Source organism: Onychostruthus taczanowskii, unplaced genomic scaffold, assembly GCF_017590055.1.
Source record: "Onychostruthus taczanowskii isolate IOZ18803 unplaced genomic scaffold, ASM1759005v1 scaffold22, whole genome shotgun sequence".
Lineage (NCBI taxonomy): Eukaryota > Metazoa > Chordata > Aves > Passeriformes > Passeridae > Onychostruthus > Onychostruthus taczanowskii.
In genome coordinates this window covers 11912665-11925860 of record NW_024499462.1, presented here as the reverse complement: position 1 = coordinate 11925860, position 13196 = coordinate 11912665, and the positions used below count along the sequence as shown (strand labels likewise).

Genomic DNA, 13196 nt, shown 5'->3' with positions numbered 1-13196 from the left:
GGGCAGCCCCTGCTCTCAATCAGGCTGAGATATGAAGGAGCTGAGAGCAGCCCTGTCAAGGGAGACTTGTGGTCACGGGCAAACAGCAAGCTGAGCATGAGCCAGCCATGGTGGGCACACAGCCCAGGCAGCCAACAGCATCCTGGGCTGCCTCAAAAGCAGCATGGCCAGCAGGTCAAGGGAAGGGATTCTGCCCTTGTGAGACCTCACTTGGGAGTGCTGCATCCCTTTCTGGGGTCCCCAGCACAGGAAAGACACACATCTGTTGGAAGGGGTCAGGAGACGGACCCCATTCTTCAATACATTCATGGTGAGGTTGGATGGGGCTCGGAGCAACCTGTTCCAGGTAAAGATACTTTACTTATTGCACTTGAACTAGTTGACCTTTAAAGGTTTTCTCTAACCTAAGCTAATCTATGATTTCAAGGTCCATAATGTATTTCTGTACTTCATAAAGAGAGATTAAATTTTTTTTGCAGGCCTAAAGGTAAGAAGGTAAGTTTCTTCCTCTTTCATTGCAGCCTTCTTGGGAGTGGAGGAAAATTCTTTAATGCACATCTCCTGTGACAAAATGCTGTCTTCTTAGAAATACTGTTCAGCAAAAGGGCTGGTGGAATTCTGTGCAACATGACAGCTGACCATAAGTTTCTTAATAAAAGCTTGAAAAGTTACACAGGGTGTCACCAAATGTGTCTTGTTAGTGTTGTAGCGGCAGGGTACATGCAGACAGGGAAAGTCAAAATTACTTTTTTTCAGAGGAAAACATAGGGTTGTCTTATTTGTGTCAAATATTTGTATTTTTCCTTTCAGTCCATTAATTACAGTTCTGCTGTGAAATTAGTCTTTTAAGTGCTGTTTGGAGCACTGATTTTCAAAATGACTTATGCAGTACTATCCCCTTGTAGCTTTGCTGTTACTTGTGATTTTCTTTCTTTGTTTTGTTATGTTGGTGCCCCTGTGCCTTGCCCTGCCCTCCCCAGTTCATTGCATATGCTAATTCCCCCCCCAAAAGGTGACCCTCTGAGATGGTGCCTGTGGAGTGAAGAGACGGACTGAATTGTCTTAGGCTGTGGGATGAGTTATTTTTAGCTGTTGGCATTTCAGGCTGGAACACTTCATTCTGTCGTGCTTGTTAATGAGTCATCTGGAGAAAATGGGCTTGCTTTCAGAGAGGGTCTGTAGCAAATAATAATAGGCTAATCTCTGCAGGAGATACTCTGTCAAGTAACTAAAACTTCAACTAGAAAATGTGCTGAAATGGAGACTAATCTCCCTGTAAGAATAAGCATGCACTCACTATTATTATTATTGTATAATCATGTATATGAAAATCTCAAAAACTGGAAAACTTAGGAAGAACCTGGTAATGGTATAATAGTGAAACATTTTTGAGGAAGAAGTTTAATTGAAAGCAGTCACATTCTAGAGATAGAGAGGAAAATATAGTTGCTTCCTAATTGAGAACATCATAGACTTTCTAAAATTTGAATGTGTTCCCTAGTTCTAGAGGAATCTCCTGGAAAGATTCCTAAGTAGAGGAGCACTACAAAAAGCTTGCGCCTTTGAGAGAGCTCCAAATTCTTTAACATTATGTATTCTTTTTAAGGATTAACCAGCATCTTTGCTTTTATCCCCACTGAATACTATATTTAATTTTTTTTTTTACTTTTCTGTGTGCAATTTGTAGTCTCTCCTTCAACTTCTTCCCTCAAGGTTTCAAGGTTTTGTATTGATATAGCATGGGAGGCTTTGTTTTGGACATGATATTATCAACACTCAAGTGAAAAAACTTAATGTAAGAGTAACTAATCAAAGCTGTTGATCTGGTTGCTTTGTTTTTGTGTTATTGAAATTCCAGACTTCAGTAGTACAGATGATTCATTTGTAAAAAAAAAAAAGCAAATATTTAGAGCGAACTGTTGAAAGACAAGATAAAAAAGACTCCCAAGCCCTCTTCTATAAGGGAATGTTTTGAAGAATAGCTTGAGTATCAAGTCTTTTGTCACCTTTGGTACTTCTAATGCCTCTTACCATCTGTACAGGTCTTATTTTGTTTACACATCTTCCTCCTGTAAAGCAGATTACACATCTGAAGACTCCTTTCTTTTTTGATGGCAAAAGGTTATATCCTTTAGAGCTAATAATTTTTACTCTCCATTGATTATTAAGCTGTTTGGGTTTGCCCTTGATTTATAAATGGAGTACTGAGATAAAAAAAGAATACTTTCTCTTACCTTATTGGGATACATATTTTTGCATTATTAGCAGGTGTTGGCCATTCAATGTATACCGTTTCAACTCAGCTTCTCATGTTGCTGTGGTCACTCTATAACATGGTTTAAACCAATTCAGTGTAGTGATTCTGATGTTACCAGTGTGTGCTGCTCCAAATTAACTCACAATGCTTGGACTGGGTTAGTCAAGATAAATTATTTGACATTTTAGAAATTTGGCAAATATCTACACTGTGGACAGGAGTGTTGGGTCAAAACAGTTGAGAAACCTATAAATAAGCTTGTGTGAGTATCAGAGTCAGTTTAACTTCAATAACATGTACGTTTTTTCCTACTATGAGTAGGTGACTGTCTACATGTATATTGAAGACAGAGCTGTACAGAGAAACAGGGAGGATAAAGAGAACTAAACACGAAATATCTCTTGGTATTTACTGATGGTTGTGCTCAAAGCAGGGTTTTCTGCACTCATCATTTGTTCATGAGGAAAACTATTACAGTTCACTGCATGTTAATAGGAGCTTGGAGTGGATGCATACTGCCTTCTTATACTTATATCTCCTGATGTATTTTTAATGTTTTCCTGGTTTAAATGTGCCAACTGTCTACCAATTTAAAGAATTTTAAATAGCACAAGGGTTGAAGAAAAATAGATGTTTTAGCAGAGGAGTTGCATTGACATGAACCATCTATATTACAGCAATGCAAAAAAATTGGCTTAGGTTGTGGTTAACAACTGTTACCATTATGTTGAATTTTGTGTTAATAGAGAATATTACTTAGATTAAATGTTGCTTAGTCTGAGTGATGCATGGGAACAATTAGTTGATAATTTGGTTTTGAAACAGCTCTGCAAAACTTTCTAATATCTTTTTGGCTTTAAATCGGAACCCAAACTTTGCACCTAACACATTTTTTACAATTTTTATGTATTTATAGATTAAAGTACAAACTGTAAAGTTTCTATAGTAAAACATTTCTGTCTACCATGTGTGAGTGCGCCTATGGATTTTTGTGGGGTTTTTTGTCAGTTCATTCCAGTTTAATATGATTTGTACTACAGCATTAGATAATCCAAATTGTAGTAAGGATATGATCTAAGATCTCTTGATGACTAAATACTCTTCATATTAAAATATTCTTGGCAAATACTTTATTAAGTTAAACAAATTTCACTTTGATGTGAGCTGGAGTAAGTTGATGCTTGTGAAACAGCAGTTTCAATTAGCATTCACTAAAGGTTTATTGACAGTTAACACCTGGTCTCTACTGTGCCAAGTGGGAAACATCTACTGCAGTCTCTTATATTTGCTGCATAATTAGGATTATGATCTCTAATTTGCTTTTAATTTTGTAAATCTAGTCTTACTTTCAAAACCAGTTAGTGTTACTTTTGTTCCTGAATTTTTATTGTAGATCAAAGATAGTGATGATAAAAGGATTAAGTTCAGTACTTTGTAATATGATAAACAATTTGCCCTTTCACTGTTTTTAGTTAGCAAGTAAATTTGGACATGAAAAATTTACTGGTAGGTCTCATAAAGCACTTATTCTTCCCATGCTGCTTCTGAGAAGCAAACAGAAAATGCCATAGTTGTTTTAGTAGTAGTATTCTTGCACACAAGCTGCCAGATGCATACTGGGAACATCAGGAACAAGTGTAAATGTAATGGTGCTGAGAAATAACAAAGGAAATGACCGTGTTCCTCAGTGCTCCAGAACAGACTTTGGTGCATTCAAGGATGAAGAAGGTAAATGCTACATTCTTTTCCCTGCCTGCAATGCCTTTTGATCCTTATTGGCTATGCATAAGGGCAGAGAGCTGTTTCTGCCTATGGTGTTTTGCAACAAACTATGGTGAAAATCCCTAGATGTATCAACAAAATGTTTGAGTCTTGGCTGTTGTTTTGGAAGATCTTCCTTCAAAAAGACAGTGGGAGGAAAGCATGCAGTTGTAGTGAATTACTGAACTGACAGAATTTCTTTATTAATAGTGGTTTTGATTACTTCCTTTATATGAAACTTCTTAAAATATTTTGAATAGAAATTTAATAGAGGGAGGGATGTTATAGTAATTATATATTATACACAAATTTTAAGGCTTGAAAAGGTGCTCTGTGCATTTATAGTGTATGTATTTGTAATGTTTAGAGACAGAATCAGGAATGTGCTCTTTAATTATCTAGTGGTATAGAGTGGGCGGGGTTGTGGGGTTTATTTGTTTTCATTTTCCTACATCATTGTAGAATATCAGCAGAAAAACTGGCCTTGTGGCTGATACTTCTGAGTGTGATCATATATATATTTTGAGATAATGTGGAGAAAGACATCCAGATAATCTGGAATAAGGGGGAGCTTTTCAAGAACACTTGCATAAATTTGCCTCTGCTGAAAAAAAAACTTTGAGAAATTTCTTTAAATCATGATCTTAAGAGCTGATGTTTTAACCTTACATTTGAATGACTGTTACTTCTTCCATCTTGTTTCAATATGCCTAAATGCAAACACATGTGGAAAATGTTCTTTTGGCTTTTATCAAACTGACATTTAAGTGCATTTTTTTCAACCTCACTAACATTTGTGGTAAAATATTTCAAAGCTATGAATCTTGCAATTTGCCTATGCATTTTTTCTTTTTTCATATAATAACATTTGGTACTCATAATCCTGACCTGGTTGGAATTACTGGCTTTTTTTCATTTGGTGTTTGTTTGGATGAGGTGATTAGGAAAATACTTCATGTGAAATTCTAGTTTGCAGCAGTAAATGCTTCCATGAAGAGTCACCGTTCTGTGAACTTCAGTAAATAAAGGAGAAAAATATGATGATCTGCTCTATTCAATTGTGGCAGTCCTATTGGTAACAAATTTAGCTTTCTGTTGTGTTATACGGCTGTGGTGCTAACCTGTCTGCAATACTTCCTTCTTAGCATGCTTCGTTCTTCCCCTTTGCTCCCCTACCCCTTCCCAAGCTCTTTAATTCTGTGCCAAGCTAATAAGAACTAGCTCTGCATAAAGTCAGTCATTGCCAAGCAGCTGTTATGAAGTTTCCTCATGTACCTCAGTGATTGTACCTCATTTCAAAAGGGGATTTTTGCTCTTTCAGGTTCAATTTTAATTAAGAGCAACCAATTATATCTGTATCTCAATTCGTTCTATCTCAAAGGGTAGGGATGACAGTGTTCATATATGTAACTATCCTTTCTAGGGTTTGAACTTTGAACACAGAGTTGTACAATTTAGGTAGCGAAATTAGGTACACTATTTAGAGTTAAAAATATGAATTGCGCTTTTTTAAAACCCACAGAATTAGTTCTAAAATATTCTCCCTTCTGTTTTAAAATAATACTCTCTGATGTAATTATCATGTTTGAATCTCAAGACTAGACCTTTTTCTTAAATGTAAATTAGATTTTTCTTAGGATGAGATTATGAGGGCTTCAGCTTGCCTGCTAACACTGACCAGGGAAGGTTGTCTTTCAACAACATGTGCCCCATCTGCCTGGCGGTGTGGCTGCCTGCATTGTTCTGGCACTGGCCCAGGCTGTGATGAAACTGAGAATGTGACAGATGACAAGCTTGTCCAGATGTACGCATAACTACTTCTGCCATGCCCTGCAAAACAATCACGATGCAGGTTTGGCATTATTTCCTTGTTTGTGTTGGTTTATTCCTTGAGGGTTTCCTTAAAGATTGAAATAATATTTGGTGTTGTTCTTGTAGTTTTACTGAGCTTTTATTATTATTAAAACAGGTTGTAAAATATGATTCTCGCTCTCTTACATACTTTCTTCTTTAATTTATGGAGTGATTTCATAGGCAATTGGACACAGGTTACTTAATTTGAAGATTTAAGTAGATTTTTAAAAAAATGCAATTAAAAGGATCAAACATCTAACTGTCAGCAAATTAGTCTGGCTCTTCTCACAGCTGAACATTTAAAGCTATTGCCATGTCTTAATATGACTGCTTCTTGCCAGTAAAAATAAATATCTGGCAAAGGTGTCAGAATCACCATTAATTATGATTTTTAATTAAAGTCTAATTAAAATTCACCCAATACCTTAAAAACATACCAAATCCTTGTCTGCCTCCCTCTCTTGGAGGTATCGACAATGGCTGCATCCCCAGCCAGAACATAACCTTTAAAGAAAAGGAGTTATAGACTTATTTGCAGCTTGCAACCTTTTATTGATTATTTAAGAGGTTTCAGTCTTAGTGGTTTTGAAGACTTTTATAACACCAAACAAATATACAGTCCACTGAAAATACTTTATTATTGTTATATAAAGTAACCTGATTGTTGTCGTACATTCCGGCTGTCATTATCTGGTTACCTGGCATTCAAAAGGGAAAAAATTACTTTTCTTTCCTCTCTACCTGCTTTTGGCAGGTGATTTTTTGATGTGTTGCTCCTGCTGATGTGTGCTATTGAGTACATCTTAGGTAATAAGCAGATATATCAAAAGATATCCAGGGCAACATACCCTGCTGAAAAACAAGAGATTACTTTTTTTCTATTTCTCGCAGATAAGTAGCTTATGACATATGCATCAGGATTGCTTTTTTTCCTGGTGCAGTCTTGATGTAAGACTGGTATTCTGTGGCTATTTTTCTCTTCAAAAATGTTTTTTTTGTAGTTTAATATAAATTATGTCATAAAACTTAGCAGCATTTCTTGAATTGCTTTAATTTTCCATAGTGTAGCTCCACTGCCTTATGTTGACTGGTTTTGGTTGTAGGGGATGTTTTATGTGCTTATTTTTCTTGTCAGTTTGATTTTGGAACCATGGTGAGCCATACATGAGTGTATCTGTTGCTGTGTAACAAGAAGACAGTCCCAGCTCCAAACCCCTCAGAATTTGAGTGTAAAGCAAGTTATGAGAGACGGGTATTGATCCACGAGAGGATTGCCAGTTATTAGGCTGGAGAGTAGCCTCGGGAAATCACACAGCCTTGCTGATGACTTTTTTATGACATTATGGTGAAAGATAGTTTGAAGGAAGATTTAAAGTAGTTTTGCTAATAGCCACAGAAAATTCTAGTAACTGGACATTGGATGATATCATGGGTTAGTGAGAGAAAAGCTATTTTTGTTGACAGCTTTGTGCCCGGAGGCTGTTGTAAATGTGAATGTACCGAATGAAGGATGGTATGTTCAGTGCATAGCACTGCAGGGCCTGGAAAATGTAGAGAAGTGACTTCTGCTTGCATTGACTGAGAAGGGGCTGTGAGAGAGCTGGGTGAGAGGCTAGAGCTGGTCAGAGGGGGAGCTGACACAGATGATCTTTGCAGGTGTCTGAAGGGATTAGATATTACAGCAAATGCATTTTTCTCTACAGTACAGTAAATCATGCTTTTTAAAGAGGTGCTATGAGAAGGAATAGTGTAAGATTTACACACAGTTTAGTAAGAGCACACAGAGAAAGTGATGCTCGGGTTATGAATGGTCTGAGAGTCAAACAGGGTGGTGCAATTGTCAGCAGTGATATTTACTGGGGGAAAATTCTAACAGCTGTCTCCAGTTTGAGGTAATGGCATGGCATATGTTAGAAGAGTCTGTGCCTTCTAAAAATCAGCCTCCACGTCCTGTAAAGTAAGGAGGTGTACTTTGCTTAAAAAAAAAAAAAAAGGCAGATTATATTCTCATTCTTGTTTGTGTTCTTTTGTGTAATAGCTTCTTCTACTACCACCTTATAATTTTTTTTAATAACCATTAATTCTGTCAAAAGTGAGACTAGTGAACAGCCTCACCTTTCAGTATCAAGTTCAATTAGTACATTCTCTTTTGAAGAAGGGAAAAAAAAGCAACTGACAGAAGTGTTATTGCCTTGACTGTAACTGAGCAAAACATTAACATATCCTCTTTGGTCAGTGCTAGAGGTGATCATCAGTACCACAGCTGAAAACATATGCTGCTGCAAATGCAAACTTTTTTTTGTTCAAATATGCTTTAATGTGGTGGACAAATTCATGGTACTAAAAATAGAGGCCCCTTTATATGGTGCCGATTGTGGGATTTATTATTCTGTTATTTAAGGTAACGGTATGTTGTGAGGTCAGAAAAAGGGTCACAGTTCTCAGATACAGAACAGCCTTAGAAATACTCAGAAAAACCAGCAACTATGGAATAAAAAGGAAAAATAATATTCCCTTGTGCTCATGAGGTTCTAATTTTCTTGAATTATCCTAAGTGTGATAACAGCTTAGTTCTGAAGGACACACAGCAGCTCTGTTCAGCATTCCCAAGCTGTGGAGCAGTTTCTGCAGCTGGACTTGCTTCCTTCAAGGGGAGGGTTTTCTAAAAGCAAGCTCTGTGTTTCTGAGGCATGCAGGAATGAGTCTTCCCTTTGCAGGTCAGGCAGGCAGCACACAGTGACAAAGTCTGTGTTCCCACGCTGCCTGTGCCATCTGCTGACATTCAGAAAAATGTCCGTCTGACTGTTCATCTGGAGATAAAAAACTATGAGCACGCTGAATTTTGAGGTCATGCTTGAGGCAATTCAGGCTCTTGTAGATTAAACCAACAGAATTTATATTGTCCTTCTGACGTGTCATGGAAAATAACCAGCAAAATTTACTTTAGTTGCAGCTGTATAAACTCATTGTATTTTATGTAACACATATTTAGAGATGTTAAATTCACCATCTTAATTTGAAGAAAAGGACATACATGTTTTTATGTTCAGTTTGAAGCAGTGTAACCATCATTTGTCTTACTGTATTAAGTAATTGTAATTTGTTCAGATTACTTATTAGATTGCATAGCTGTCACCTTGAAATTTTTATAATACAGATGGTGTTTTATGGCATTTTCCAATTTTTTTCCTCCAAATTCAGATAGTGTATATTTTATTTTTCATTTCAACTACAAGGTAATTATTTGAACACATACTTACCTAGACGTAGAGCTGCTTACATGGGTGCTCAACTGAAGTATACTGTGTTTACAAGGTTTAACATGCCATTAAATAATGTGGACATGGAAACGTCTTGAATTTCCTTTAGGTAAAAGAATTAAAATATCAACTTGTGTGCTTATAGATATACAAGAATACAAAAATAACCATGTGACTTGCACAGTACATACTCAAATCAAGTGAAAAGGCAAAATGTCAATTAAATTGAAGAAAAAATATTGCCAAAATACTTAATTGGTTCATAATGGTTTGTCTTTGCTTGAAAAGCAATTGTTAAGAGACCTGTTGGGTTTTGTTATTTTTTTTCCCACTTTCAGCTACTTGCTATCATTTAAGGTTTCAATTGCTTGACTTAGAACTGGTGGATAATTAGTAGTGTGGATAACTGTGAAAAGCATATGTAGTAATTTAGTTCTTGATTCTTTCTAATTGTCTGCCCGTTGGTAGTTCGCTAGGGGTAAGTAGCTCATTACTCCAACACTTTAAATGGAAAGTACTGCAAAAAGAAAAATGGTCTTATTAATAAGATGGTATTGAAAATAAAAACGTTTTAAACAAACAAGTCACCATTTGACAAATCTATCCCCAAAGCTCTTGTTCACATAATGTAAGAAGATTGGAGTTGTGAGGGGGAGTGAAAGGGCAGGGTTGGTAGATAGCATTCAAGTTGCACTGTGATTTAAATAAAGATGTGTCACTCCTTAAAACAAAGCTAAACACAATAAAATATATTGGAATACATCTAACTGGGCAAGCTTCATTTGTTGAAGGAAAAGTTAATAGGCATTAAAGGCAAATACATGCTATTAAAATTAGGGTAATGGAGGTAATTTTGAACCTCATATCTGCAAACAAAGTTTACAGTAAACATTTTGACTGGCTTGCAGGAGTACTTCTGAGTCTGACATCTTCTGAGGTTGCTAATCCTGCTGTTTAATCCACTCATTTTGAAGTGTGCTTGGAATTTAAAGGCATGATGCTGTATTTGTGCACAGCCTCCCTGCAGTCTCCATTACTCCCTCCTTCCAGTTCCCTTTTCTAGAGCCTGTGACCAGAGTGAAGACTGTTCTTGAGTGGTTGTATCCTCTGATCAGAGCTGTAACACATATCCTACACAAAGAACACTGGGTCTTAACCAGAATGTGTGATCTGAAATATGAGGGTGTGGATACTTCTGTTAAAAGTTCAAATATTTGCTTTAGTATTCAAACCTAATATACTACTGAATGTTGATAGAGAATTCTTTATTTTCATAGTAGGATGGTTTGAAGGGTTTGAAAGTTCACCTGGAGACACCTTTTCTGTTATTAAATTTTCTTGCATACTGCTGGATTTGTTCATCAAAGTTCTTCACCTGTCAAAATGTACTGTTTCATCTGAAATCTTAAAATATAGCACTATTGTTTGGGTTAAGTTAATTTTGAACTAGGCAGCTCAATCTCCTCAATCTTCTCTCTTAAGCTAGAAACAGAATATAAAATTTAATGAGGTGGTATAAGTATCTGAATATCTTTATTTATGTAATTTTTCTTCAACCATGTATTTTACCAATCTAGCAGTTCAGTTCTAACAGTTTGCAGTTTAGCTTCTGCTCCAGATAACTTTTTTCCCCCTGATTGTTTACTCCACTCACAACTTTTAGGTGAAGAGTTCAGTTTGATGTCATGCTTTGTGTTGTGGTTTAGACAAACTCTAAATGAATGTTTCCTGCTTGCATTATGTGTAACAGTCGATCTGTGTGAATTTCTTGTTTTCAAGTAATGTCATGTCATCTACTTCTAGTCTTCGTGACTTGTTTTGGGGGAAAAAAAATTGCAGAGTTTAATTTTTTTCTCTACTTTTTCTTAACAGATTTGAAGAACTTGTGAAAAAGTTCAAAGTAGAATATCATGCTGGTGGTTCCACTCAAAATTCCGTTAAAGTGGCCCAGGTTTGTTCTTCCTTAGCAAAGAATTATTGATAATTTCAAGTGTTGTGTTTGAATCTGCTCTGTGTTGTCTGTTGCATCACGAACACTGCAGAGTGGCTACTTGTGATTCTGTTGCTCAGCCTGTGCTGGTAGTGTTGTATGTGGCTTGTTTTGTAGTTGCGCTCTTTAGTCTTTTCCCAAGTGTCCTGCAAAGGTTATAGCTACACCTCCAGTGCACCAAGAGTGAAAAGCTTTTGTCAAAGATGTGTGCTGGAAGGAGAAGAAGCGAGGACAAGGTCGGTAGCTGCAGTTAGCAATCTTACACTGAGAAAAGTCACAAAGACAGTGGTTCAACAGTGAAATTATTGAGTCTCTGTGCTTGGAGATTTTCATAATGTACCAGGATGAGCCCTTTGGTCAGGCAAATCTAAATTTGAGGCTGTCTCTGCTTTGACTGGTGTGTTGGACTGGAGAATTGCAGAGGTCCTGTGTAGCCTGCATTGTTCTGTGATTCTAACCACATTTAGCTTGTAAGAACTTCAAAGTTTGTCCATAAAAGACTGAAACATAAAACTTTCTTTTATACAATGGGAATGTTTCTGGCTATGGGTATGATGAACAGCAGTAATGATGAATTTAGTTTCAGGTATGTTAGGTTTTCTATAACTAAAGTATGCTTTTTGTCACAACACTTTCAAGCATATATACCTGTATGCATGTTGTCATATTATGAGAGATGTAAAAATTCTACTTAAAAATACACAAATGGCACTTAGGATCTTCTTGTTAATGATCTTGGCATATTAACTTTGAGGCTCCCTATATAGTTAAAACTGACTGCCAGATAACATTAAATGCACATTTGGAAGAAATAAAATTATATTATAATAAAGGTTGCTCCCTGCTTTGCTCCCTCATGAAAACAATAAAAATTATTGTCATAATTACTGCTCCTTTCTACAAAACTAAACTTACTAAAGTTTTCATTTTCAGAAACCTCAAATGTCTTGAAAATATTTTTAAAAAGTTGCATATGTTTTAATGTATATAGTGTCATTCTGAAATGGTTATGGTTTTAAAATATAATCAGCTTCCTGAGCTTTTTTTTTTTTTCAACCATGGGGTCAAGACAATTTTTTGCTTCCGATATTTTTGAAAAATCTCTTAATCAATGTAGCTCAAGTTATTGGAATAATTTTCTGTTAGATATCACTGTTGCTTGACCTATGGTGACCAAGAGTGAAAAGCTTTTGTCAAAGATGTGTGCTGGAAGGAGAAGAAGCGAGGACAAGGTCGGTAGCTGCAGTTAGCAATCTTACACTGAGAAAAGTCACAAAGACAGTGGTTCAACAGTGAAATTATTGAGTCTCTGTGCTTGGAGATTTTCATAATGTACCAGGATGAGCCCTTTGGTCAGGCAAATCTAAATTTGAGGCTGTCTCTGCTTTGACTGGTGTGTTGGACTGGAGAATTGCAGAGGTCCTGTGTAGCCTGCATTGTTCTGTGATTCTAACCACATTTAGCTTGTAAGAACTTCAAAGTTTGTCCATAAAAGACTGAAACATAAAACTTTCTTTTATACAATGGGAATGTTTCTGGCTATGGGTATGATGAACAGCAGTAATGATGAATTTAGTTTCAGGTATATTAGGTTTTCTATAACTAAAGTATGCTTTTTGTCACAACACTTTCAAGCATATATACCTGTATGCATGTTGTCATATTATGAGAGATGTAAAAATTCTATTTAAAAATACACAAATGGCCTTAGGATCTTCTTGTTAATGATCTTGGCATATTAACTTTGAGGCTCCCTATATAGTTAAAACTGACTGCCAGATAACATTAAATGCACATTTGGAAGAAATAAAATTATATTATAATAAAGGTTGCTCCCTGCTTTGCTCCCTCATGAAAACAATAAAAATTATTGTCATAATTACTGCTCCTTTCTACAAAACTAAACTTACTAAAGTTTTCATTTTCAGAAACCTCAAATGTCTTGAAAATATTAAAAAAAAATGTTGCATATGTTTTAATGTATATAGTGTCATTCTGAAATGGTTATGGTTTTAAAATATAATCAGCTTCCTGAGCTTTTTTTTTTTTTCAACCATGGGGTCAAGACAATTTT

General features: G+C 36.1%; 1 protein-coding gene across 2 annotated transcripts in view; it reads left to right on the top strand.

Moving 5' to 3' along the window:
* Window positions 1-13196, top strand: part of ADK (adenosine kinase) — a 272718-nt gene that overhangs the window by 60633 nt on the left and 198889 nt on the right. For both annotated transcript variants that reach the window (XM_041405041.1, XM_041405042.1), the window contains exon 4: window positions 11005-11083. In XM_041405041.1, coding sequence (XP_041260975.1) covers window positions 11005-11083 — 79 coding nt within the window. The remainder of the gene's footprint in view (window positions 1-11004; window positions 11084-13196) is intronic.